Source organism: Mesocricetus auratus, unplaced genomic scaffold (assembly GCF_017639785.1).
Source record: "Mesocricetus auratus isolate SY011 unplaced genomic scaffold, BCM_Maur_2.0 Super-Scaffold_100691, whole genome shotgun sequence".
Lineage (NCBI taxonomy): Eukaryota > Metazoa > Chordata > Mammalia > Rodentia > Cricetidae > Mesocricetus > Mesocricetus auratus.
In genome coordinates, this window is record NW_024429267.1 from 25,958,365 (window position 1) to 25,985,087 (window position 26,723).

A 26,723-nucleotide genomic window follows, 5' to 3' on the forward strand; every position below is an offset into this window, starting at 1 on the left:
ATTACAAGAAACAGATGAACTCGGGACAGAATGGCTCTTCTAGAGAACTGACAAGGGATACTTAGAAATTGAAGTCCTATTGGGATTAGACGTCTAGACATCAGCAATAGGGCTCACTTTGGAAAGATGGTATGAGAAATAGAACTTCATTACATTTCTCAATTGAAAGAGCGCTGAATGTTTCTCACAAGGGCTACAGATCATGTGTGTTCATCACATGGGGTTACTGTTCTTGGAGTGTCAAGAACCAAACACCTCAAGTAGGTTTAAAATTTTATCTAGCAAAGAACTTTGAATTTAGTTGCTGGCACATGGATCTGACTGGAGCCCAACAGACCAGAAGTCCACTAGTCAGCAATCTTGTTCAAACACAAAGTAAATAAAAGCAGAACAGCTAGCTCCCCAGAGCCAGAAAATGGGGGTCTTAAAACTACCTTCAGGTAGGCAGGAAGTAGACTGAGAAAAAAGCTTGTCACCCAACACAGCATGCCCAACTCACAAAACCCACTGTGGCTTGGCCATGGTGATAACCTTAGATAAATCCTTCAAGGAACAGAGCAGCAGCAATCCAGGGCAGTATATTCACAAGAAGTTCTAGAAAAGTAGAACAGCCTAAGCTGGGCAATCCCATTATTTAAGGTTTTTACAAGGTCCTTCTGTTTTTTTTAAAGTGGCAACCTGACTGCTCTATTTCCCTAAGACTTTCCATTTATGAACACAGCCAGTTCCATTATTGTATGTTGGCTGGGGGTAAGACAATGACTCTTTTCATTTATTTACTGGTAGAGAATCACACCCAAGCTGGAAAGGGCCATGCTTCTCTTGGATATTATGGCCTTTCAGATGGTGAGAGTGCTGAGTAGGACTTTGTGTAAAGAAAAATGATAGCCATCGGCAATCTGGTTATTAGGAGGCTACTAATTAGACACTACCAAACTAACTCTTTTCTTTCTAGGCATGCAAGCAAATCACACTTTCCACCTTCCTTCAGTTGGTTTCCTAAGAGTGTTAACTCTGACTGACAGAATGCAAGCTAAGGGGATAGACCACTTCTTTACTGGCTGGATAACACTACAGCCTCAAAGCTACAGCTGATGACTGAGGCACTGGGCACTGAATGACTGCACAGAGCAGAGCCCACACCAGCCTCACTGACTCATGAATGAGTGAGAAATAATTGTCTGACTGTCTACTACTAGGACTTCAAGGACTGTGTTACATCAGTTTAAGTTGCTAAAGGTTTAAATGTGCTAACAATGGTATTATTGACACTTCTGAAACTATTGTTCCTTGTATTATGTAAGTATATTTGTCTTCAGGGTTTTTTTTGTGTGTGTGTGTGTTTATTCTATAATTTTTTCTTGTGGTGTATGTATTTCACATAAAATTTACAATTTTAACCATTGTAAGTATACATTTCAGTGACAAAATCTGTTCATAATGTTGAACAAACTTTCCTGCCATCTCTCCTCATACTCTGATTTTGTGAAGCTGAAACTCTATAAGCATTAAGGACACTCTCCCCGACAACCTCCACCAAGCAAGCCACTGACAATTATTGCTGCATCTCCTGCCTTTCTTCCTTTTGTTCTACGATATTCTACTATTGCATGTAGTTCAAACATGCAGGAGAATTTGGTGTTTGTCTATGACTTACTTCCCTTAGCACAGCATCTGTGTGCTGGATAGTTTCATGTCAACCTGACACAAGCTCCCTCATCTGAGAGGAGAGAGTCTCAAATGAGAAAATGCCTCCATAAGATGGGGCTGCAGGTAAGTCTGTAGGGTATTTTCTTAATTAATGATACATAGGGAGGGCCCAACCCATTGTGGGTGGGGCCAAGTCTGGGCTGGTGGTTCTACAAAAAAGCAAGCTGAGCAAGCCACATAAGTAGCACCCCTCCATGGCCTCTGTGTTAGCTCATGCCTCTAAGTTCCTGTCCTGCTTGAGTTCCTGTCCTGACTTCCTTCCATAATGAACAATGATGTGCAAGGGTAAGACAAGCTCTTTCCTCCCCAAGTTGCTTTTGGTCATGCTTTATCACAGTAAGAGTAACCCTAAGACAATCCTCAATGTGCCATTACAATGGCTACCAGAAAACAATGGTGGTGGTGAGGGTGGAGGGACTAGAACCCTTGTGTAATACTGCTGGGAATGTCAAACAGTACTGCTGCTGTTAAAAATAGTTTCAGTATGATCCAGCAATTCTCTTTATGAGTGAGTATACACCTTGAATAACCTGAAACATGTTTACTCTACAAGAGCTGTTTGTACTCAGCTTTTAAACAAATATGTATTTGAAAACACAAATGAGATAGTGACTGGACAGTTTCATGAAAATATTGCATGGAATCACGGGCTGGACAATGCATGTGGCTAGGCACATGGGCTGGCTTTGTTCTCTGATTATAGATATAACCTTAGACCCCAGTTTTCCTGTCTGTGAACTAAGGAAAACAATGAACTATATCCAGAGCTGCTGAATTAATTAATTAATCACGACTGAATTCACGCACATAAAGAATGCACAATTCTTGTCTGCTATTGTCATGTAAAATATGGGAAGCATCAGTGTCATCTGGCTCTAGTTAGATCCTGTTAATTCACCTTTGAGGGAGGAGTCTGAAGATGCTGCCTACATGTTACATGGATGTGAGAGAGAGGATATGATCCTGTAAATGCTACATGCATGCAAAGTTGTCTGCAACAGGTTACTATGATTGTTATCCATGCTGATGAGTGATGGAACCCTGCATACATTGCCACTAAATACTGGAGCTTCAGGATTTGCACAAAGACAATTTCTCTCATGACCTCAGAGCTTATCCTGGGAGATGATGGCCAGCTGGTGACTAGGTTAGAACTAACCGATTCATAAAATAGAAAACCTATGATTCATAAAAAAATTTTCCTCTGCTGGTGAATCAACTAGCCACGTGTCACTGAAAGACGAGAAAATCATATTTTCAATGAAAACATTAGGACTAATTAATGGCACCAACTTTCTTAGCAGGTCTTTTTCTTTTAGTACTACAAAAATTTTGATGGACAGGGGGTAAATATAAAATAAGAGCAGAAGCTCACAGGTAGACACATGCTAGCCTGTATTTTTCATTAATTATTTACTAGGAATGGTTCCACAGAACAGATGGTTATAATTTCCATGACAAAACAAGAAGTGAAACAGTAAACACTACTTAACTAGGCAGCCATCCTGCACAGGGCATTGCCCAAACCTCATACCTGATGGGTGGCAAGTCAAAGCCACCGGCCCCGTAGGAGTCTATCCTGATGGGTTTCATCAGCTCCTCTACTGTGGGCAGATCTAAACGGAGAAAAAAGTTAGATTAGAAATGAAAACATTGCCTAAACTGCTTAAATTACACATGGAGTACCACAAAAATAAAAAATTTCTCTACTGCATACAGTTAACAAAATGGCATGCACAAAAAATGAAGTTTGTATCACAAAATTGTACAAGGAACCCTTTCTTTGAATTTATAAAATACAACTCCATTATCTATACCCAGAACTCACACACACACTTGCTATGTGATTTTGTTTTTAAATTTCAAAATTCTAGTTTCTATTAAAAACCATTAATACACATATACATGTACACCAAGCTTGTGGCTCAATTTGGTTAAGGAACATTAGGAGGTAGGCTGTATTCTGAGTTTAGCTCTAACTCTGGAGTTAATCCAGGTGGGGTTTCATTTGATCATGCCCTTTACAGTCAAACACTGAGAAGTCATCACCACAGCAAACTGTATGCAAAGTATACTTCAATGACCACTATTTAAGGAGGGTAAATAGTAGAGACATTCTGTCCATTTATTATCCACCCATCATTTTTCTGCTAAAGCTGTCGGCCTTTACCGGATTCTGTGGTAGAGATGTTCTTTGAAGACTCTTCATTTTCTTGAAGATGATCTTTTCCTGAGCTCTTGACATTTTCCACAGAGCTAGGCTCAATTCTTGGTTCGCCTGTGTCTCCCAGAGAATGAGCTATGTGACAGTAAGCCCGATGCAGGGCTTCTGTGTCACCACTGCTCTGTCCGTAAGAAACACCTGTTGAAATAAATGTAATTCCTAGGTATCACAACGTGATAGGCACAGGAGGAAGATGAAACATTGAAGTCATCCCTTAGTCTCTTAGGAATGGTGAACAAAGCTGCAGGACAATGGCAATATTATAAAAGCAGAGCCTGGCAGGAATGTGGGTAGGCTATCAGTATGAAGTCATAGCAAAGTCAAGGCAGTCCTGATGTGGTGATTGTCAGCTCTGACTTACCAGTCACTGTCTCGTCACAGTCTTTGACTAGCCTCTCTGTGCTGGGTAAAACTGTTCTCACACTTCCTCAACATAAGGACACTGTCTCTGCCGCACCACGGCCATTCTCACTCTGCAATGTGGCAGTGCCAGTCTGTAACGGTTCTCCCACAAGCATGCTCCTCCAGCTTTGCAAAGCACCAAGTGTCCCATCATCTTGTTGAAGCTGCTTCCTGATGGCCAAGCCCAGTCATGTGTCGTTTCTGAGCTTGTGAGACATCTGACACTATCCACTACACTTGTGAGACATCTGACACTTGTGAGACATCTGACACTATCCTCTCCACTACACTTGTGAGACATCTGACTACACTTGTGAGACATCTGACACTATCCTCTCCACTACACTTGTGAGACATCTGACACTTGTGAGACATCTGACACTTGTGAGACATCTGACACTTGTGAGACATCTGACACTTGTGAGACATCTGACACTTGTGAGACATCTGACACTATCCTCTCCACTACACTTGTGAGACATCTGATACTTGTGAGACATCTGACACTTGTGAGACATCTGACACTATCCTCTCCACTACACTTGTGAGACATCTGACTACACTTGTGAGACATCTGACACTAACCTCTCCACTACACTTGTGAGACATCTGACACTTGTGAGACATCTGACACTTGTGAGACATCTGACACTTGTGAGACATCTGACACTATCCTCTCCACTACACTTGTGAGACATCTGACACTACCCTCTCCCTGGCCACTGTCTCTTTTACGCTTTTCGTCTACTTGTAATCCCCACCGCTCCAGCCAGGGCTTTTCCGTTGTTTGTTATCAATGGCCCACCCAGTGGTCTACCTCCTGTCTTCTTTTAAAACCCTCTGAATACTTTTGTGGCGGTGCACGCCTTTATTTCCAGCACTTGAGAGGCAGAGGCAGGCAGATCTCTATGAGTGCAAGGCCAAACTGATCTACTGAGTGAGTTCTAGGACAGGCTCCAAAGCTACAGAGAAACGCTGTCTCAAAAAAACAAAACAAAAAAAAATAAAGAATGAAAAAACAAAAACCAAGATGATGATGATGCTAATAAATCCAATTCTTCTCTCTCTCCTCCTCTCCATCTTTCCTTGGTTTTAAAACATTATTTCTGTAATTATTATTGGATGTATTTGGTGTGCACACACAAATACAAATTACACAGAGGAAGTTAAAGGACGACACTGGAGTTGGTGCTGTCTACCTATGTTGGTTCTAGAGACTGAGTCACCAGGCTTGTGCATAGCAAGTACCTTTGTCCACTGAGCCATCTCTCTGGCTCTTCCCTTTCGTTTTGGAGAAAGGGTCTCATGCAGTCCAGGCTGGCTTTGAGCTTGTTAGACAGCTGAAGATGACTCTGAACTTCTGATCAAGTGTTAGAATTAAAAGCATGCACCATCACACTTGTCTCACAAAGACTGGATACTGAACCCAGGGCCTTGTGAATACCAAACAAGCATTCTAACAAACTAAACTGTATACGTACCCCCAGCTATTTTATCTAGCCCCTTAACCTTATCTATATGCCTGCTTCAGTATTTTCAAATCTACATTTCTATCATCACTTTTCTGAACATCAAACTCTCTAGAAGACATCTACATTGTCTTGTAAAGTCAGACAATTCACTTCCAACTAAATTCATTATATTCCTCACCAAAATGTGTTTTTCTCCCAGTATTTCCTATTCTTAGCTAACAGTACCATTACTTATTTACTCAGTCACTTAAAACAGAAAGCTTGATGTCACCTCTTTCTCTTCCTGCAGCTGACAAATTTTGGGAAAAACTGAGAATAACGACCAAATACTTTTATGAACATTTTCTTAATATTTTACAATTTTAACTATGGACTTTCAAAACTAAAGAATAAGTCACAGAATGGGAAAAATACAGTGATGAGTCTCCTCTTTTGACATCTATGATTAATGCTTAAAAATCAAATGGTTCACAAACACACACACACAAAAAGGTTAGCCAGGTGTTGCTGGCACACGTCTTTAATTCCAACACTTGGGAGGCAGGGGCAGGTGAATCTCCGTGAGTTCTAGGCCAGTCTGGACTACAGAGTGAGTTCCAGGATATCCAGAGCAACACACAGAGAAACCCTGTCTTGAAACAAAACAAAACAAAAAACCCCAAACCAAACATCCCCCCTCAAATGGTTTATATAACCTCATGTTCTATACACAACAGAAACTAAACAGAGGACAGCTTGTATGGGATTTTTCCCACACTAAGTGTTGTTGTGGGATATTTTGATTGCACTCTCACACTCCTGAGACTGCCAATAAAGTTTACCTTGAATCAAAGGGCGGAGCTACCTACTGTCTCATCAAAATTAGCCATAGAGGTTTTGGAGGAGCCAGGACATACAGAGAGACACAGGAAGTAGTAGAGAGGGGCTTAGAAAGAGTCTCTTGCTATTGGATTTAGGAAAGAAAGAAAGAGAGAGAGAGGGAGGGAGGAAGGGAGGAAGGGAGGGAGGGAGGGAGGGAGGGAGGGAGGGGGTCACTGGTTGCTTCTCCACAGCTTTTCTGATCAATCAGGTTTTTACCCTGATATCTGACTCCCAGGCTTTTATTGATTAAAAAAATAATTAGATAAATGCTTCAAAATGCAGGAGGAGATGAGTGTCATGGAGGTATCTGTAGTAATGCCCTACAGTGAAGCTTCTTTCTAACGCTCTGGGTCACCAAGACTATTTGCAACACATACAGAAAAGAAAAAAGCCTACAAGTGGAGGACACTACTAGAGCAGTTTCCTATAGTTAAAGAGCATCAGTGTTCCAGAGAAATCATAAATCCCGCTTTGAAACTTAAAATTGTAAAAAAGGCCACTTGGCAGCATCAAGTGTGCCACTTCATAACTCTGCAGTGCTCTGCAGTTCACGTAATAACTTCTGCCTTCCTCACTTGTCCCATGAACACCTTAATACTCTTCTGATGATTCCCCCCAACACAAACCTAGAGTGACTGGACCAGAAAAGCTATGGTCCTACCTTCATCCTTTAAAAGTGCTCAGGACTGCTTACCAGAAACTGCGAGGAGACAGACAGACAGACTGTGCTAGCACGGAGTTAACATGGTTGCACAAGGCAATAGTAGTAAGACCAAGAAATGTGCTCTGCAAACATATATATCATCATGGTAGATACTCGGTGTGTGTATCAAAACTATGTCTTGATGAAATGTCTATCTTTTAAGTATTTTTTGTTTTTTCTATTGTTTTAAGAGCTGGTCTTTTTTTTTTTTTTCAGTTTTTCGAGACAGGGTTTCTCTGTATTGTTTTGGAGGCTATCGGTCCAGCCCAGCCTGGAACACACAGAGATCCGCCTGCCTCTGCCTCCCGAGTGCTGGGATTAAAGGCGTGCGCCATCACCGCCCGGCTACCTGACCAATATTAATGAGTACTCTGAACTCCCAAAGAAAGATGGTTAGAGTTCCCATTTGCAACTACCCATGTGGGAAATCAAGAATATATTATATTCTACATCAAAACAAAATATGCTGCCTGGCACAATCCTAATTTCATGGAAGATCCAATTGGCAGTGATGGTTCTATTGCTTTACAGTTTGAAAGGACATTATCACAAAATTGTTACAAGCTCTAAGGAAAATAGTTCAGAATTAAGAGCATGACCTAGCCTTTATCTAAGGAGGAAGCTACATAAAACACAACAGAGACCCATGTCCATTTCTCCTACACATGGTGAATTGAACAGAAAACCATGGATGGGCACAATTAATTAATCCTCACCTATAGTCAAAACCCCTTGTATTGACAGCATATTCAACCTATGAGACTGAACGTCTTTAATGGTTATCCATGGATTTTTTTCCTATAAAGGAAGCGAGTTAGTCACAGAGCATTCTACAGTTAGAGAGAAGTCAAGTTTTCACACACATTACCTGTGCCTGCTAGTTCACCACCAGTCACTTCTGGGAGGGCCTTTGCTTCAGGGGTTGCTTTACTGTGATCAGCAAGGTCGGCATCCTCAACAGAGTCTAAAGAATCGAGCAGCACAACTGCAGGAACATAAACAGAACATAAGGAGTGTAGGAAAACTGTGTGACTTTTGGGTCAATAAAATTAGGCATGTGCAATACTAAAAAGTAAACATTTACATATAAGTGTTGTTAGTGTATAATCGTATGTGTGTTTTCACATGCATGATATTAATGGTATGTACAAGATAATAGGCAAACATAAATGCATGTGTATCTATACATTTATTTAGGAGGTAAAACGCCTCAGAAAAATAGAAAAGGAAATATGTCAAATGTAACAGGATGGGGTCAAGATAGGCATAAAGGACAAATGACTGGGAAAGGTTATGAATTTTAATTTCTTAGAGAGACATTCAAAATAAGGATATTTTATTCAAAATTATTTAGATAAGATTTTGAACAGTCTAAATTACTTGCCAGTTAATATTTACCATTAGCCAGCATGCCAGTTTTCTCTTCCTCCTAAGTTAAAAGAAGAAAATTACATGTTTTGAGAGCTAAATTATATGAAATAACCACAGTTCTGAGAAGCAGGAGCTACGAGAAGGTCAGGAACCATGTTTTCTAGGTTCCTCTACCAACACTTGTCTGAGCCCCAGCTGTGTAGAACTTGTACACAGCTGTCTCTTCTAAACCTGGACAATTACCAAAACCATTTTAGGCCTTAAGAAACTTTGCCTAAAGTACCTAGGGGACACCAACTCATCTACTGTGCTGTCTTTTTTTTTAAACTGTGTCTTCTTTTTTTAATATCAAAGTAACAGGGCTATGTGACAGAATTACAGTACAGCCTACAACTATAACATTATCAATTAATTGTTCAAAAAAATTACCAAATATACATCCAGTTCCACATTTCCTCTACCATTTGAAGGACATAACTTCAGATAGGCATGCTACCAAATGGCAGAAGAGATGCAGTTCTTCAATACCAAGGTTTTTAAGGAGCATCGTCCTTGATTCCCTTCTTAGTTAGGCAGAGTGCAGAGTCTCCTACAGTAACAACTTTAGTTTTTATTATTTTGATTCTTACTCAGCTCTTCTGGGAGAGTTCCACATTTTTATACAGAGCACACCTTCTTGATGAATGATAATATCATGCTCTTTATTAATTTTCATAAAATATTGGGATCACCAAATTTCAAACATAAATACCATGAATTTCTAAAGATGTCATGAGGTCACTCTAATTTTTCCATCAATTTAAAAATCATCTTGCTTCTTGCAGTCCGAGTGACATACTTTCTCTCTCTCTCTCTCCTCAAGTTAATGTATTATATAAATTAAAAAAAACAATGCATTTATGTATAACCTCAAATTGTTTCTATTTAGAGAAACTATGGTTTTATATAAGCTTAAAACGTCTTGCCCTAACAGTCCCCCCCTCAAAACTGTCCAGATCCAGATGAAAATAATAAATAGTAATGATCCCATTAACTACTATTACAAATCTTGTATGACAAATTACAGTACACAGGTACTGGCATTATTTAATGGAGTCCTAAGCACACACTGGGAAGAACTGAGGGATGACAGATCAGAGAGCAGCAGACTGGATGTGAATGCAGCAGTGTGATTCCTTATCGTAAGCACGTGAGTTCCAGATACTAACACTGCCACTCTTAGCAACCCTGAGATCGGCTATTTACTGCTTCTACAAAGTCAAGTCTTACAACAATGTCAGTTCATAGCCCAACTGAAAAGTAGCAACAACATTTAATTGTATTCAATTGCTAAAGCTTACCTTAAGGAAATTATACAGCAAAGGCCATCCTTCATAGAAGCATCCACTATTATGATTGTTTAATTTACACTGACACCCTGAGACTTTAAGGTAACAATGAGCAAGGCCATGAAGACCTCTGTACCTCAAGTCTTCACATGGATAGCCAGCCAAGTGGACAGAAGCAGTCACAGAACTGTTGAGACCTCTGTCCCTCGTCTTCACATGGAGTGCCAGCCAAGCGGAGAGAAGCAGTCACAGAACTGTTGAGACCTCTGTACCTCAAGTCTTCACATGGACAGCCAGCCAAGTGGAGAGAAGCAGTCACAGAACTGTTGAAGGACAACTGATACATACCTGTGCGGGTCCAAGTGCTTTTCCTGACTCAGATTTTTCTGTGGGATGGGTCTCTTCATCTTCAGTTATCAACAGTGCATCAACATCCTCTGCATCTTCAAAATCATCACTGTATGTTTCTGAAGGAGATTATTGTTAGAAACAGAAGGATCACACTGTCAAAGTTAAATATCAAGAAAGGATTATTGGCTTAGAAAGAAGGTATCTCCAAACAACCCCCTTAGGTATTAGCATGGCGGTACCTCCCAGGATCTTTCCCTTTCCTTTTCCTCCCCTCCCCTCCCCTCCCCTCCTATCCCTTTCCTTTACCCTTCTGCCCTCTCTCTCCTTCCCTTCCCTTTGCTGCTACTGCTTCTTTCTTCTCCCTCTTCTCCTCTTCCTCCTCCTATTTTATTTTATTTTCTGTACTTTGACATGTCCCTTAAAACACTGGCTCTATATGACTTCTGCTGTTCTTCATTTGTGGACAATTCATGATGTGAAGCTCCTACACTATATATATCTTAGTGTTTTTGCAGTGGGAGAAAAAGGCATCTTCAAGTTAACTGATTTCATTAGTCTACTCATGGGGCAGGTGGGGCAGGAGTTATATGGCCAACACTCTTTCATCAATTTTTAAGTTGCTTATTATTTTTCAGTCAAGAGACTGATTGAGATCAGTGGGTGAAAGGACAGGAACCGTTTTTCAGAATGCAAAGGGTTGCAGTGTGGGTATACAGAAATAGTATGTAGAAGTAGTGCTTAACTCTATAACCTGGAAAAGGCCTAGGTCTTTACCCCACTACTTCTAGCTTCAGAATGATGGTCCATCACAAAACCCCTGGTCTTACTTTTCTTACCTGTAGAAATGACCACAGCACTTACCTCAAGGAACACTGAGATCTGAGAACTAAACAGTAGTTAAGGGGTACTTCATATATAGTATCGACAATCAAAGGGCCAAATATGATGTGTAATAGTACTGATTGGCAATTTTATAGCTAGTTTTGCTTAATCTACATTAGAAGTTAATGAAGCCACACATCACTTTTTTTTTCTTTTTTCTCTTTGCAGTACATAAATGAACTTGGACATGCCAAGCAAGTATTCACTCAGGCCCTCCTTCTAAAATGGGAAAATTGCTAATGTACATTATTCCAAACTACACTTTAGTGCTTTCATTTAGTAACTGAACAAATTATAGGAAAATATTACCATATAACATAGGAATGACCAGGCTCTTTCCTAGGGATCTGTCACGAATAGAGCTGGTGTGGAATAAGAAGGAAACATCACTAGTAAGTGACACAGAAATGAAAGGAAACAGGGAAGGGAAACAGCATGGCAGAGATTTCAGAAATATCTAAGTGAATTAATCTGACATAAAATGAACCATCTGGGCCAGTACCCAGTCTCGCCAACCACAGTGACACTGAGAGCACTGACCTGTAGTATATTACGCATTCAAAATATTCTCCATGTTTAACTACAAAATTATAATTTTCAAAACAAGAATATGTTCATTAAAATTCAGATAAAGCAGACCATAGACAATTAAAGTCTAAATGCTCATTTGCCATCCTTTATTGACAAATTTATCTGTAAACTCTTGAGTATAATGCAATCTGAAAACCTCCTCTGTCATGCTAAAATTGAAGGAACTGAATTTAAATTCCATTGTGAACAATTAGACAAAATTGGCAGTGCAATGTCAGAGGAGCTGCCGTCAACAATGGCATTTATGGACTACAGCTCCCTGATTAGCACAGCTAGATGCGGACACCAGCCCACCCACAAGAGGCCAAGACCTGGGGAGTTGTTTCCAGAATGCCTTGCTTCTGCTGTGCCCTCTCCTGCTTGCTGCTAACGTGTTCTTACTGAATTTGGTGTGATTATTACATGAAAGAATCCCACTGTATCTAGTCTAGTGTGATTGCTTCATGGGAAAATTCCCACTCTTCGATGGGCAATTTACATGCAAATCATAATGAACATGCTTTTTATAGAGCAATAATGCTTAGAGATGTGAGATGTGCTAAGGATGGAAAATGAAAACAAGGAAGTTTCATGCATTATAGACACATGAATTCTGCCCATGGAAAAACAGGCTGATAACCAAAGAAGACAATTATGTCCCTGCACCCAAAGTTATGTCTGAGTTCCATGGTCATGTATCTTACAGAATTAATCACAGATTTTGATGTGCACCTTGCAAAAACAAAGTTGTGAAAGGAAATGAAATAACCTCAGTGTGTGTAAGGAAAAAAGAAGATGGTTAGCTAGACCACTTGAGTAAAGTTTTGTATTGTAGAAATCGGCTAGGAATCGGCTAACCTGAAACCACACACAAAGGTACAAAGGAACGGGTCGAAATATACTTGCCTTGTTAATCAACAATAATAAAATAATCATTATTTTGGAGTAAAGGTATTACAGTGGGAAAATTAATACAAAAAAATGTTTAACTACATGTGGGCTTCTAAGAAAAATATGTAACTTGTGATCATAATGTGCTATGTAAAGATTTTAATTTGTTTTTCAAAAATATGTAACTTGCAGTTGTGAGGTGATTTTATCCTTACATAGAGATTTTTGTCTTAGATAATATACAAGAGTTAAGAGAAAGTGAAGATGAGAAAAGAATTAAATTTCCCTCCCCAGATAGGTCTCCTCTGAGTTTATACAGCCGCTGACTCCACCTCTCCTCTCCAGTTTCTCTGACCTGTTGGAGCTGGACTCCCGCACAAAATATGGAAAGTGACCGTTTTTAGACACCAAATAACTGGCAGGGAAAAATGTAATTCCAAAGAAATATAAACAAATGAGATATGAGCTCCATAATCACTGAAGGTGAATGCATTTTTGGAGGATGGGGGAAGGTGGGTCATTTTCAACGAGTTGAGAAAATGAAGAGTTCTGAGAGGTCAAGACATGCAGAGGTTGTGGGGCAGTAATGAGGCATGGGCATAGATAGGCAGAAAGACTTCCAGAAGAAATCTGCGTGGGTCCCTGAGGATGAGGGTGCTTCTTAGTTATTATTAAATACTAAATGCTTAATGTGAAGGTTGTGTACACTGCTATTGCTTGGACAGCCCCCTCAGGTGACAAAAGGCAGGGAGAATTTTCAACCCCAACTTATGTGAATGGAAGACCCTCAGTGATCACTGTGGAATATTACAAAAAAAAAAAAAACTTAGTTCAAGAGAGTAGTGTCCCTTCTCTTCCTGTTATTTCTGTTTTTTAACAGGGTTTTAAATTCTCAGTCCTCCTGCCTCAGCTTCCTAAACTTCGATGTGACCCACCACACCTCATTTAAAATGTTTTGTTTTTTTAATAATGAAGGTAAAGCATATTTTTCAACAACGAAAGCTAAGAGACTTTGTTCTTAACAGTATTTAAACTAGATGGTTTGAAGAGAGTTCTTCATGCTGAAGAAAACAGTGTACGTACAAATTGAAATCCATACACAAGAGTAGGGCACAGGAACTGACAGCAAGGGTGGACCAATGCAAGTCTTCACAAGAATAGACTTTACCCCAGCAACACCACTTTTGGGCATATACTCAAAGGATGTACACTCATGCCACAAGGACATTTGCCCAACTATGTTCACAGCAGCATTATCTGTAAGAGCCAGAACCTGAAAGTAACCTAGATGCCCCTCAACCGAAGAATGGATAAAGAAAATGTACATTTACACAATAGAGTACTATTAATCGGTAAAAAAAAAAAATGACATCTTGAAATTGGGCAAATGGATAGAACCAGAAAAACTATCCTGAGTGAGATAACCTAGACCCAGAAAGACAAATATAATATGTATTCGTTCATAAGTGGATATTAGACATAAAACAAAGGATAACCAGCCTACAGACCACAACCCTGGAGAACCTAGTTAACAAAGAGGACCCTAAGAGAGACATACATGGATTCGCCTAGGAAAGGGAAAAAGACAAGATCTCCTGAGTAAATTGGGAGCATGGGGGGCAGGGGAGAGGTAGAAGGGGAGAGGGGAGGAGGAAAGGGTAGTAGAGAAAAATGTATAGCTTGATAAAAAAATAATAAAAAATTTAAAAAATACACTTTACATTTCTTAAAAAAATTCTCAACAACAGTAACAACATATTCCACTATTGTAAGACAAGTAGAACAAAAAAAAATTACCTAAAAATAGGCATATAAAGTAGAATTTTATTTGAATATTCTCTAATAATGTAAAATATGTATGGTTTGTAGCAACTAAGACAAAAGTACAATAAAAAGGTTTAACTAGAAAGTCAAAAGAGGGAATGGAATAGAATTCTATGAGTAAACCAGGAGAACGCAAAACAAAAACAATAAACGACAGATAGGCAACAAGCTGGATGTGAAATCCCAGGACTCAGGAAGCTGAGGCAGGAGGACTGATCTGAGTTCAGGGCAGCTTTGAGCTCTGTAGCAATACTGTCATCTCAAAAAACTAAAACAGCAAACAGTTCACAACCACACCCATAAACACCGTTAGTAAAGGGGAGATGCTCATCACACCAGAGGAAGCCTTCCTGTTAGTCACAAAAGCAAAACCCAGCCCAGTAAAGCAAACCCTTTCAATATAAAAACAGATACACACCTTTAATATCAGCACTTGGAAGACAAAGACAGGAGGATCTCCAAGATTAAGGACAGCCTGGTTTACATAGTGAGTTTAAGGCTAGTCTGCTTTACAGAGTAACTTCAAGGCCACCCAGCAATGTAAAGAAAGATTTATCTTAAAAAACAAAAGGAATCAAAGAAGGGAAAAAGTACTGCTTCCTGGACCACACACTGGAGGTCTTTGTTTTGCCTTTGGATTCCCCAACGTTTTCACACAAACTTTACCATTAGCTTCAATATATGAGGCAGCAGTTCCCTCTTAGTAAGTTCTTAGCCACCGAGGTAATGTCACAGTTACTATACACTCTGCTGCTCACAGAACTTTCTAAGACAATGTGGTTTTACCTTTTCAGGACTGTTTTTATCAATGTCTGTACTACACGCTGAATTATCTTTTCAGTGAAGTTACCTGGCAGTCTCTCATGCTCTGGCTCATTCTCATGTCCATCTTCAGTGGGTTCTGTGTTAGCCTGATAGCTGGGAAAACATTTAACATGCAACACCACAGGTTAATGTGCATCCATGCAACACTGCTGCATTATTTGCTTCGAATTTCCTAAAATTACATTCTCTCAAGTACCATTGTTCCACCAAATTTTTACCAAATCTAAAAATTAGGGTAATAGAAGGAAAATGTTTTGAAAACAAAAGATTCTTAAAGTCCAAAACTAACTTGAGGCTGTGCAAATAATCAAAATAAAATGCCATTTTTCTTAGCTACAAACACAATTTCCTATGTGCATACTTTAATATGAACACACATCATCCCATTAGCCAGGCAAACTTTACAGGAAAGCCAGAACAATAACAAAACCCCACACAATGAGATTAGCATTTATATGCCAATAAGCAATTTAACTCTGAATGGAGGCTGAACAGGGGCCTGCAGTGGTTTGGATGATAATGGCCCCTCGAGGTTCATATATATGAACACCTGTTCCTCAGTTGGTTGAACTGTTTGGGAAGGACTAGAAAAGGCGTGGCTTGTTGGAAAAGATGTGTCAGTAGGGTGGTCTTTAAGTTTTCAAAAACCCAGCATCTGCAGTTAGCTCTCCTTGCCTGGTACTTGTAGATCTAGATGTGAGCTTTTAGGTGTCCTGCTGCCTGTTGCCAGGCCTTTGCAACCTCTGAACTATTAAGCCCACATAAACTCCTGCTTTTATTAAGTTGCCTTGGTCATGGTTTTTCATCTTAGCAATAGAAAAGTAACTAGGACAAGGCCTTAAACCAGGTGCTGGTATAGTTGTGAGAAATAAAGTCCACTGTTCCTGACTGCAGACTCTTGCTAACTGTCACTATCTAAAATGCTGGAAGCTTGTTAGGTACTCTATAGTCTCAACCCCACAGCCCGTGGCAGTCCAGGTACTACTTCATCTGCTGAGACTCGGCTCTAGTTACCTATGGCACGAGTCTCCCAACTCTCTCATCCTACTTTTGTGTTCTTAAGATCCTAGATAAAAACACAACCTATTTTCATTTATGAGAAGAAAAACAGCTACATGATAGCTAAATTAAGGAAATTTAAGACCTTAACAAAGACTGGAGAATGGCAATGGTCTACTATGCTCTAGAGAGAGTGGCCAGCTCAGTCAACTGGAATTTCTAGATAAATGAGGTCTCTGATAACCAACAATCACCATACAGAGGTAAGGCACAAACCAAACTTCTCTTTGCTTCTTTTTTTTTTTTTAAAATGGATGGAATTTGTTACATGTTTGTCTACTAGGATTGATGCACATACAGAAGTATTGAAAAGTTAAAAACATTAATGTTTTTCATTGTATTTACCTATGTAAAGCTCTGAATTGTGTGGAGTCATCAGAATCCAGTTCTTGGTTTAATTTGGAATAATCAATAGAAGATGTCAAGCCTTGTTCAAGTCTGGCAAAGAACTGCTCTTTCTCTTCTTGTTCTTCTAGTGTGTCCAACCCCAACCCCAGGGTGCTATGCTGGAGCTCAGAAGCGACTAGTTCTACACAGAAATGAATGAGAAACATATTCTGTTAACATGTACAACTTGGAGAAAATTAAGCGATGCTTCTGTTGATGGTGTAAAGGAACCCCCACCCACCAAGCAGATCTACAAAGGGCTGGAAGGTGGATGCTGTCTCGGGGTTGTGATTCTGACTCTCTGGGGAGACATACCATCTGTCTGTACCACCTGGGATGGAAGCTGCAGGCTAGCTGGGTTCACTGTTACAAAAGTCTCAAGAATAGCAACCGTGACTTCCTGACTCACACCCCCTTCTCACCATTGGCTTCTAAGCTGTCCACACTTAAGATGGAGGTTCCACTGCTCTTAAGAAACTGAGCTTTTTCAGCAGACTCCTCTTCTGTGTCCATAATGGGCTGGCAAGTCTTCTTTGTCTTCAGATAGCTCACATTTGTCCTGAGCAGCCCTAGGAACAAGTCTTTATGAGATGGTATTCACATTTATATTCATGTAGCCATATTCAGGGAGCTGTTCTGATCATTATGCTGACACAAAGAATCTGTCTTATTTATTTTTGGATATAATGGCTACAAATCTGTCATATTAAATAAAAAATAAAACAACTAGAACTAAAATTTACAAAAGAAAAACTGTAATTCTGTTTGATTAGAGTACCCTTTGTTTTAAAAAGAACGTTTAAAAAGTTTACATAAGATTCCTTTACACAAGTTTGCTGTTTGAAACAGACTATGAAGAATATGAACTAGCACACAAAACTCAAAAGACAGGGAGAGTAGGTTCAAGGACAAATATAAGGGCTAGACAAATTTCTTGTAAATATCATTAAAAAAAACCACCAGAACATCTCTGAAGTCATCATTCCTCAAACACTGGGAAGTTTCACACCAGGGTATATGTAATATTTTTTGGAGAGGCAAGGCTATTGTAGTCTCTAACAACATTTTTGAGTGTCCCATTTTCTCTGAAACTAAATTATAATGGAGACATTAAACGTATTTCATGATTGATTTGTGTCATAGCCTCAGCTATGAACTTGACAAAAAGCCTTGGGCTCCAGAAGCAAGTTCTTTTCTGGCTTTATGTGGATAATGGTCTTTCCAGATCACTCAGCAATTTCCATACAGTTGTACAAAGTCAAGATCAATCCCAGACCCCTTGGGTGACTGAGTGCAAACCACAGCTGGGGTGCTGCTGTGGCAATTCCTCACTCTGCTCTGAAGCTGAACTCAATAGATGGGACGCGGACCAACAACAGAAACTCACAGATAACTCAGTTACTGACCAGCAAGAGAATTCCAGTTTCACTAACTAGGCAGAACCCTTTAGCTTTATGACAACTGAAACAAACAAACCCATAATCCATGAGAATTTGCTCAGTTTTAATGTTTAGTGGTAGCTACTCAAGACTGGCATCCCTCTCCTTAGGATGGGGATACAGGTCTCAGAAGCTCCTTTGATCTGTGGCAGGACTCCCATCCTGTAAGTACCGTACTGCCTGATACGCAGCATGTACTGTGAACTCACTAAATGCTTGTGACTGGGAATGGGGCAGGCTACCCTCTGGTGGAGTGGAGCGGAACTCTCGTGTGCTAGTGGAGTTTGAAGGCTTGTGTTTCACATAGCTTTAACTGCTTCTTTTATTACCTGCAACTGACACTTTCTTAAAAACAACTGTTAATTTTAGTTGTTACAGGCAAGTGTTTCTGTTCCTGGAACTATTCTTTCCTTTTGGAATATTTTCACATTTCTGTTCTGATTGGCTTCGATGCTAATTCAGTTCCAAATCTTTGGCGACAATCTCCAAAGTACTTTTATCTTATGATATCTTTTTTGAACACTAATGGGAAAAATGAGTATAGAAAAGAATTCTTTACAGGTATACTTAATTGTTGCATGGTTTGAGGAGTTCATGAAAAAAATCACCTTAAGTTTTCACTGAGAAATTCCTTTAATGTATTGCAGTTAAAAACAAACAAACATCATCATCATCATCATCATCATCATCATCAACAAAAACTAAGGAGTGCTGTGAAATCTATGCTAACACAGGAAAAGAAGCGCTTCCCATCCACACAAAGCTCCCAAATCCAGGAGTGTCAGGCAGTGTGGAGGCGCCCCGTGGTGTTCAAACTCACAAGAGAAGACACCTGGTGACAGGGAGCTGGCAGGGTTACTGCAGGACTGTGTAAAGTGGTGACACGAGCCTTGCTGGACAAGGGAGTTGAGAGGAAGGCCAGTGAGAGCAGGGGAGCAAGGCACAGAGGCTTGGATGCAAGTGTGTTCCTAGCAGGCAGAGTACCACACGAGAGGATACCCGGGTGCGGCTGGACCACACGAGAGGATACCCGGGTGCGGCTGGACCACACGAGAGGAGGGCCACCATCAGAATACCCGGGTGCGGCTGGACCACATGAGAGGATACCCGGGTGCGGCTGGACCACACAAGAGGATACCCGGGTGCGGCTGGACCACACGAGAGGATACCCGGGTGCGGCTGGACCACACGAGAGGATACCCGGGTGCGGCTGGACCACACGAGAGGATACCCGGGTGCGGCTGGACCACATGAGAGGAGGGCCACCATCAGAGCCTCAACCATTACTTGGGAGAATTCAGGCTCAACGTTGTGGGGCAAAAATGAAAAGAATGTAACAATAACGACAACAGTAAAAGTCACAGGTAAAATCTTCCCCTAGGCAGGAGAAGCAGAAATGCTATTAGTCAGCAGAACGGTGAGTAACCCTGGCCTACAAGGACTGAGAACACAGTCGTAGTCACAGTTCTTTACCACTGTGGCAGCAGCATAAGCAGACGGCTACGTCATATACAGTGTGACTTGCTTCAAGTCGTAGACAGCCCTACAAATGACACACACCAGTTACAGTAAACACTGAGAGTCACACTGCATTTGTAAAACGTGACTAGGAACATCCTGGGGAAAGTATAAGCACGTGTAAGAGAAGACAAATGCATGTGTTATTTGACACCTAAAATTTACTTTCATCATATATAAGACATGTAAATATGCAAATATACTTAAGTTTAAATGATCTCAATGCAAATTAATGTAAAACAATATTCTCAATATAAAATGTATAACAAAGTAGAATAATATGAAAATCAACTCAAATTTCAGTTTTCTTTACAGTTTAGTAATGCAGTAACTCTTGACTGACCTCTTGTGGTCAAATGACTTAAAACAACAAAAAAAAATCAGCAGACTTTACCATCATCAAAATCATCTTCAGTTATCCACCAAGGCATTGTGTCTTTCTTCTTCATTTCTTTCTTAGGTTGTTTAGACGTTTTGTTTGAACTTTCAAAAGAATCATCTGAAAGCTGAATTAGATATAAATTGATAAATTTTAAAATATATTTCAAATTATAAAATCCCAGATATAACTACATGTTTTTCCTTTAGTTCTCTCACAGTTCAATTGTCACATGAACAATAGTCACAATAGTCTAAGAATATAATGTATAAATTCCATCTCCAGACACGTGTGGCCAAGCTTCAAAATCAAGCACATGTCTTTGAATACTGCTTCCATCTCTAGAATTAGACAAGTAAGGTACCGCAGTGGTTTGAGTGAAATGGCCCCCACAGGCCTACAGGGAGTGGTATTACTAGGAGGTGTGGTCTTGTTGGAAGAAAGTGTCACTGGGGTGGGCTCTGAGATTTCAAATGCTCAAGCCAGGGTCTGTATCACTCGCTCTTCCTGCCTCAGCTACCTCTCCAGCACCACATCTGCCTGAATGGCACCGTACTTCCTGCCACAATGACAACAAACTAAAACTCTGAAAACCACAAGCCAGCCCCGATTAAATGTTTTCCTTAATAAGAGTTGCAGTGGTCATGGTGTCTCTTCACAGCAATAGAAACCCTAAAATAGGCATGACAACAAAATAGGAAAATATGATCAACATCCTTGCTTAGAAAACAACGAATAAAATCCTATATTCTGGATACTTTCTAGGGTCTAAGAACAAGGAACAATTTAGCAAACTTACTATAATGACTCTAGAACCCAGAATCTAGAGACTGAATAGGTGGAGATGGAAGTGCCCACAGAAGTTAATATTTTGCCCCAGATATTAACCAACATGTACGTATCTGTCCCTTTCTACTCATTAGTTATTATTTATATGAAAATTATGAATCTCTTTTTCTAACCCCCGTCCCACTCGCGCACATCTAGCCAATAAGGTAGCCTCCCTCTTCTGAGAACATAGAACTAAACATGACCCTTCTCCTTATCTGGCCTCTAAGCTCTCATTCTGTGAGGGAGGCCCTTCTCCCCACTTCAGAGACACCATTCTTTTCGTCTGCTTTCGAGAACCTGCAGCAGGGTCCTCCTTCGCAACCCACTTCAACTCTATCACCCGCCTTAGCTGCCTCTCCTCCCACTTTCCTGATAGCACCGTATCTCCAGTACCTAGCAAACAGGACCTGGAGCAACTGTGGGATTAAGGGAGGAATACTAGAGTCTACTTTATATTGGGTTAGGGGATGCAGGATGAATTCCTCATCTCCACTCTCTTGTACTCTACCTAGCTTTTTTTCCTTTACATAGTAGCAATTCTTGAATTAACTGCTCAGTCCCATAAAATGTGGTTTCATCCCAAACGGTTTCCCTCCGGGGCTAGAAGGCTTTTAAAATGCCTGCCAAAAAGAAAATGTAATCAGTCCACCGCTGACCACATTATGGAAACTGATGCCTCCTGGACCGCTCTTCCTATGAATTGAGGAGCATCCTTCTACTCGGCTCCTCTTTACTTTTGTGGTCTCACACACAGCCAGTTGACAGGTAGCGACTCCTGAGCCCACTCCTTCAACGAGAGATTTCTCCTACACTAAGTTCTTCATCTGTTTTCATTCTTATTCTGCTACCCATCTCCCCCAACTCCACAGGAAGAAATCATGTTTATTCCATGCCTTCCCAGTGTCAGGGTCTGTACCTGGTTTATCGCATTTAATCTTTAAACAACCTTGCAGAGATTACTGATGAGGAACTGAAACCCAGAGGGAAACACTGCCCCCATTACAACTGATAAGAGTGACACCAAGTGGTACCAAATTAACTGAGGACTCCACCTAGATCCTTCTACTTCTCACTATTTCATACAGCCATCCAATTAGGATGATATCACAGTGACTATCTAAACCTCCAAGATGACATATTTTCACCTGCCAAACAGAAATGGTATCTCAGCAACTTGATGGAGTTTCCATTTTTAAAATGCTTAAAAAGAATTCACTGTCTTCCAGGTAGAAAAGGGGCAAGATAAAAGAAAAAAATCTGCTTTATTTCAATCTGAATTTCTGGTATCTCTATCCCCTTTCAGTTTGTCTTTAAACATTGCCACCACATTGAAACATTCCATTTCTTGCCCTCTGTCCCCTGTTTCTCTGTCTACAAACAGGAATAGAACCATTGCCCATTCAGAGCTGTGGCAAAGATCAGAAAGGCAAATGATGAGGACCCACCCTTCCAATACACTGGAGGGGCCCTGCCTCTTAAAATCTTCTACACTTTGTCCCAGGTTATTATCACCAAAAACAAAACAAAACAAAAAAACAAAAACCAAAAACAAAACAAAAGGCCTGGCCCTGAGATAGTATTGGTATTTAGGAAAGACAAGGAAAACTGGACCCTTCATAAATGAATATGCAGTTAGTGGGAATGACAGCTTGTGACACAGCAATTTCACTTCTAGGCAAATATTCAGAAGAAATTAACACACATCCACACTCAAAGCTGCATGATCATTCATGGCGGCATCATCGCAACTATCCAAGCCGGAAGGATCTCAAATGTCTGTCAACTGAAAACTTAATAAGCAAGATTCAGTATATTCACAGAAAGGTAACCTACTCACTAAAATGATATGATGCCAAGACATGCTGTAACATAGATAAACCTTGAAAACACTACACCAAGTAAAAGAAGCCAGATGGTTCCATTTCTATAATATCTGTAACTGCCAACTTGGGGACAAAAAGCAATTAGTGGCTGCCTAAGCCTGGGGAAGGACAAGGAGTTGAGAGTAACAGTTAAAGGATAAAGGGTTTCTTTTCAGAAGTGATGAATGCATTCTATAACTGACTATGGTAATGGTTATGTAATCCTAAAACAGTTGTCATACACATTCTAAATGGGCGACTTGTATGGTTTGTGAATTATAACTGAAGAACTTTAAAACACTGGGTTTAACTACTCTCCTAAAATCAGATATTGAAGCATCACATCTTTATGCAACATGTTTGTTCAACAATTTATCATGATGATCAAGGGAGTTAGCATGCTGAAAAACCATGATTTTCTGTGTGTGTGTGTGTGTGTGTGTGTGTGTGTGTGTGTGTGTGTATGTGCCTGCACATGCATGCCACATGTACCACGAAAGGATGGAATGTTGTCTTCGTTGGGAACTGCTGGGGCAGACTAGCTGCGATGATGGTACTGAGCTCACAGGTGCCAGCATTTGAAATGACACGGAACCAAGGGCTGCTGGGTATCTTCTGTAGGTGGGAGTCGAAGGAATGTGCTTGCTGGTGGGGTGGTTGCGTTTCAGATGAAAGCACTTAAGGATGGGACTTAAAAGACAACTTTACAATAAAGCTTTGGAAGGCTTAAACTTACCTCCTTCATAAATTGTTCAAATTCTTCATCGAGCTCTTCTTTGGAACAGTGAGCCATAGTTAGTAATTTTCACTTCACAAAGAAGGCATCCTAAAAGTCTTTAAGGCACTGGAAACACTAAATGATGAAAACAGAAGAAAAAAATAAAATCACCTCTTGAGGAAATCATCATTAAGACAACACTACCTAAACGTCTCTCATCAAGACAGTATAAAATCGCAATTAAAATATGCTAATGGAGTTCTAATTCATTGAAGCAAACTGACTCGAGAAAGTAGCTTGTTTGGCCCATAATTATATTTCATCCAATTGTCAAGAGGTGGGCGCCAAGATGTTTTTCACTGTCTATGTATTTGTCTCTGCGAATAGCTCTGAGAAACCAGGTCCTCAGAGAATGTTGACAAAAACAAAACAAACAAACAAAAAGCAGGAAGTGGAGAGAGCACTTTTTTCTTGTAAAGCTTGATTAAGTCAGTTATTTTCAGATTAATGGTTTTGCAAAATAGATTTACTGCAAGCAGGGATGTTTCCAGACATTAACAAAGTGGATTTATAACCCTCAGAAGGCAATAGAGAATTCAGTGGTGCATACCTGAAATCCCTACAATAAGGAAACAGAAGGCTCTCTAGTTGGAGGCCAGCCTGGGTTACAGCCGGAGTTCCAGGTTAGTCTGAGCTACACGGTGCTACCCTGTCTTAAAACATCCCAAATAAGCACAAACTCCCGTGAAAGTTACTGATATGTGCTACTCATGAATTGTTTCTTTTGAAGCAAAGGCAGGCCAACACAATGACCTGAACATATTGAGTGTGATATACCCAAGTTGCAGCTCCAAGCTCAACTCTGTCCCTTCGGTGAGCCCATCTTCATTCAGATCTGTCCTAACTTTCAGATTTAACTCCCTGGAGCAGCACAAACCCTGGTTGGTTTTTCTAAGGGACAGGAGCGGAGGACTCGAGTCTCTAATATCCCCTCCAACCTGCAGGGCAACATCTAATGCCGTTATTTGTATTTTTGACCAAAAGGGCCCAGGGTCAGGATAAGGTGTTGCACGAGAAGCTTGGTCTGAGGCGGACCCCACGAAAGGGCCCTCAGTCCGGTGGTGTCCAGGTTGCAAGGAGCGCAGATTTGGGGGGCTGGCGCGAAGCAAACACGATCCGACTTGGAGTCCGGACAGAGCAGCGGAGTAATGCGCAAATACAAGTCTGGGGACCCGGCCTGGGATACAACCTGGAAACACCGACAGAGTAGCAGGCAGCAACAGCACCTCACCTACCTGCAACCGGGAGCCCGCGCTTTCCCGGAAAGTCCCGGCAGGCCAGCTGTTGTCAAGGCAACATAGGGAGTCACGTGACACTGCCGGCCACGTGACACACGGCAGCAGCCAGACAAGCTGTCAGTCTCCCGGTGACTTTGCAGGTTAAAAATGGAATACCCAGGTTTCGTAGGGTGCCACGGCCGGAAAGGGACGTGAGCACTGCAGCAGCGTGCTCGTCCCGCTTTCCCTTCGCTCCATAAAAACCCCGGGCGCAGTGAGCCTAACGCGGACGACAGAACGCAAGCGCACAATCGGGAGCCAGCGCACAGCTTCCTGGGAGTTGTAGTTTCAACCCCCAGTGCTGCTCCTACGACTGAGGGCTGCTCCTCTTTTTCCAGTCGTTGTCACACTTCGCATTTGAACGCTCTTTTCTAGATTGAACGTTTAAAAAACGATTTACGAGGTTGTATTTCCTTCACGTAACAAGCCACGTGTGGGTGTTCTAAGAGACTCACGAACCCGGTAGAAATAATTCTAGTGTTAGGAGATGACAGGTCCGCCACCTCGTGGACAAGCATTTGAAAATACACAACATCGAGCTTCCCAGGGAGAGCTGCACTTGCCCAGCAGCTCTGGTTCCGCTGGCATCCAGCTTTTCAAAGCTCTCTTGTACAGTGGCTTGCTTGAGTTTTTGCACTCTCTTTCTCCTAATCCCTCTCCTCAACCCATTCTTTCGCTCTCTCGACACTTATACACGAAGACACGTTCTGCATCTCAGAGGACACCATTTAGGAATCAAAATAAAATCTTCAAACAGTAGAGGGGCTTGCCTCTGGTAGGCATAATTCTGAAAGAGTAGAGGAAACTTGCCTTTAGCAGAGATAATTCTGCACCTCCTTTCTATTTCTAAAAATGTCTAAAAATTCTGAACTTTTCACGCACCAATACGTATTGCCATCTGAGTGTGTACAAGTCAGAATCTTTCCTACAAAAGTGTAGTAGAAACCTGTGTTAAGTTACTGTTTATCCAGCACTTGGTGGGGGCTTCCCGTGCATTATTAAATTCTTACAACTTACAGGCCAATTTAATTCAGTTTATGGTTTTCTTTAGTGCATATTGCATGAACGGAGAGTCCTACCCTAGGTACATTGGTACTGTAAAACAGACAGGTAGCCGAGACAACTGCTAAAGAGTACAGTGAAAAAAATCGTGGTGACACTTCATGTAGGCAAACTGAGAAAGCCTGGGGACTTCTCCACCTGTGATCTATTTTCAGTCTCAATCAACATACAGTTGTTTTTACCACTAACTGAGCATTCAACTAGCAATTGTATTATTTGTACTAGTAGATTCTGACCCTCCTACTGTATATGATGACCATCTTCTACCACCTTCATCTTGTTCTGATTCTGAAATTAGCAGCCTTCACCATTTCGCTGAGACTTTCCTGGAGGTTTGAATCACTGAAACTCCTAATGTGGTAGTTGGGATGTATTTGGCCCCCATAATCTCATAAGGAGTGGCACTGTTAGTCAGTGTGGCTTTGCTGGAGTGGTTATGGTCTTGTTGGAGGAAGCATGTCACTGTGGGGGCAGACTTTGAGGTTCTCTATGCTCAGGATACCACCATGTGTCTCAGTTGACCCTTGTTGCCTGCAAGATGGAGGACCCTCAGCTACTCCTTCGTACCATGTCTGCCTTCAAAGAGGCCATGATCCCTGCCATGATGATACAGACTGAACCCCTGAAAGTGTAAGCAAGTCACCCCAATTAAATGATTTCTTTGTAAGAGTTGCGGTGGTCATGGCGTCTCCCCAAGTCCCGTGAACAACTCTAGTC

The 26,723-nt window shown here is 40.9% G+C and overlaps 1 protein-coding gene across 2 annotated transcripts in view; it reads right to left on the reverse strand.

Moving 5' to 3' along the window:
* Window positions 1–25,108, reverse strand: part of Cep162 (centrosomal protein 162) — a 64,915-nt gene extending 39,807 nt beyond the window's left edge. For both annotated transcript variants that reach the window (XR_005874802.1, XM_005073664.4), the window contains exons 1-11: window positions 24,903–25,108; window positions 23,626–23,742; window positions 20,212–20,323; window positions 17,283–17,429; window positions 16,819–17,002; window positions 15,440–15,507; window positions 10,420–10,538; window positions 8,771–8,801; window positions 8,241–8,357; window positions 3,881–4,072; window positions 3,245–3,326 (exon numbers count right to left, since the gene is read on the reverse strand). Coding sequence is in view for 1 of the 2 variants with exons in the window: in XM_005073664.4 (XP_005073721.1) it covers window positions 3,245–3,326; window positions 3,881–4,072; window positions 8,241–8,357; window positions 8,771–8,801; window positions 10,420–10,538; window positions 15,440–15,507; window positions 16,819–17,002; window positions 17,283–17,429; window positions 20,212–20,323; window positions 23,626–23,682 (1,109 nt within the window). In the remaining variant the exon portion in view is untranslated. The remainder of the gene's footprint in view (window positions 1–3,244; window positions 3,327–3,880; window positions 4,073–8,240; window positions 8,358–8,770; window positions 8,802–10,419; window positions 10,539–15,439; window positions 15,508–16,818; window positions 17,003–17,282; window positions 17,430–20,211; window positions 20,324–23,625; window positions 23,743–24,902) is intronic.
* Window positions 25,109–26,723: the final 1,615 nt, after the last annotated feature.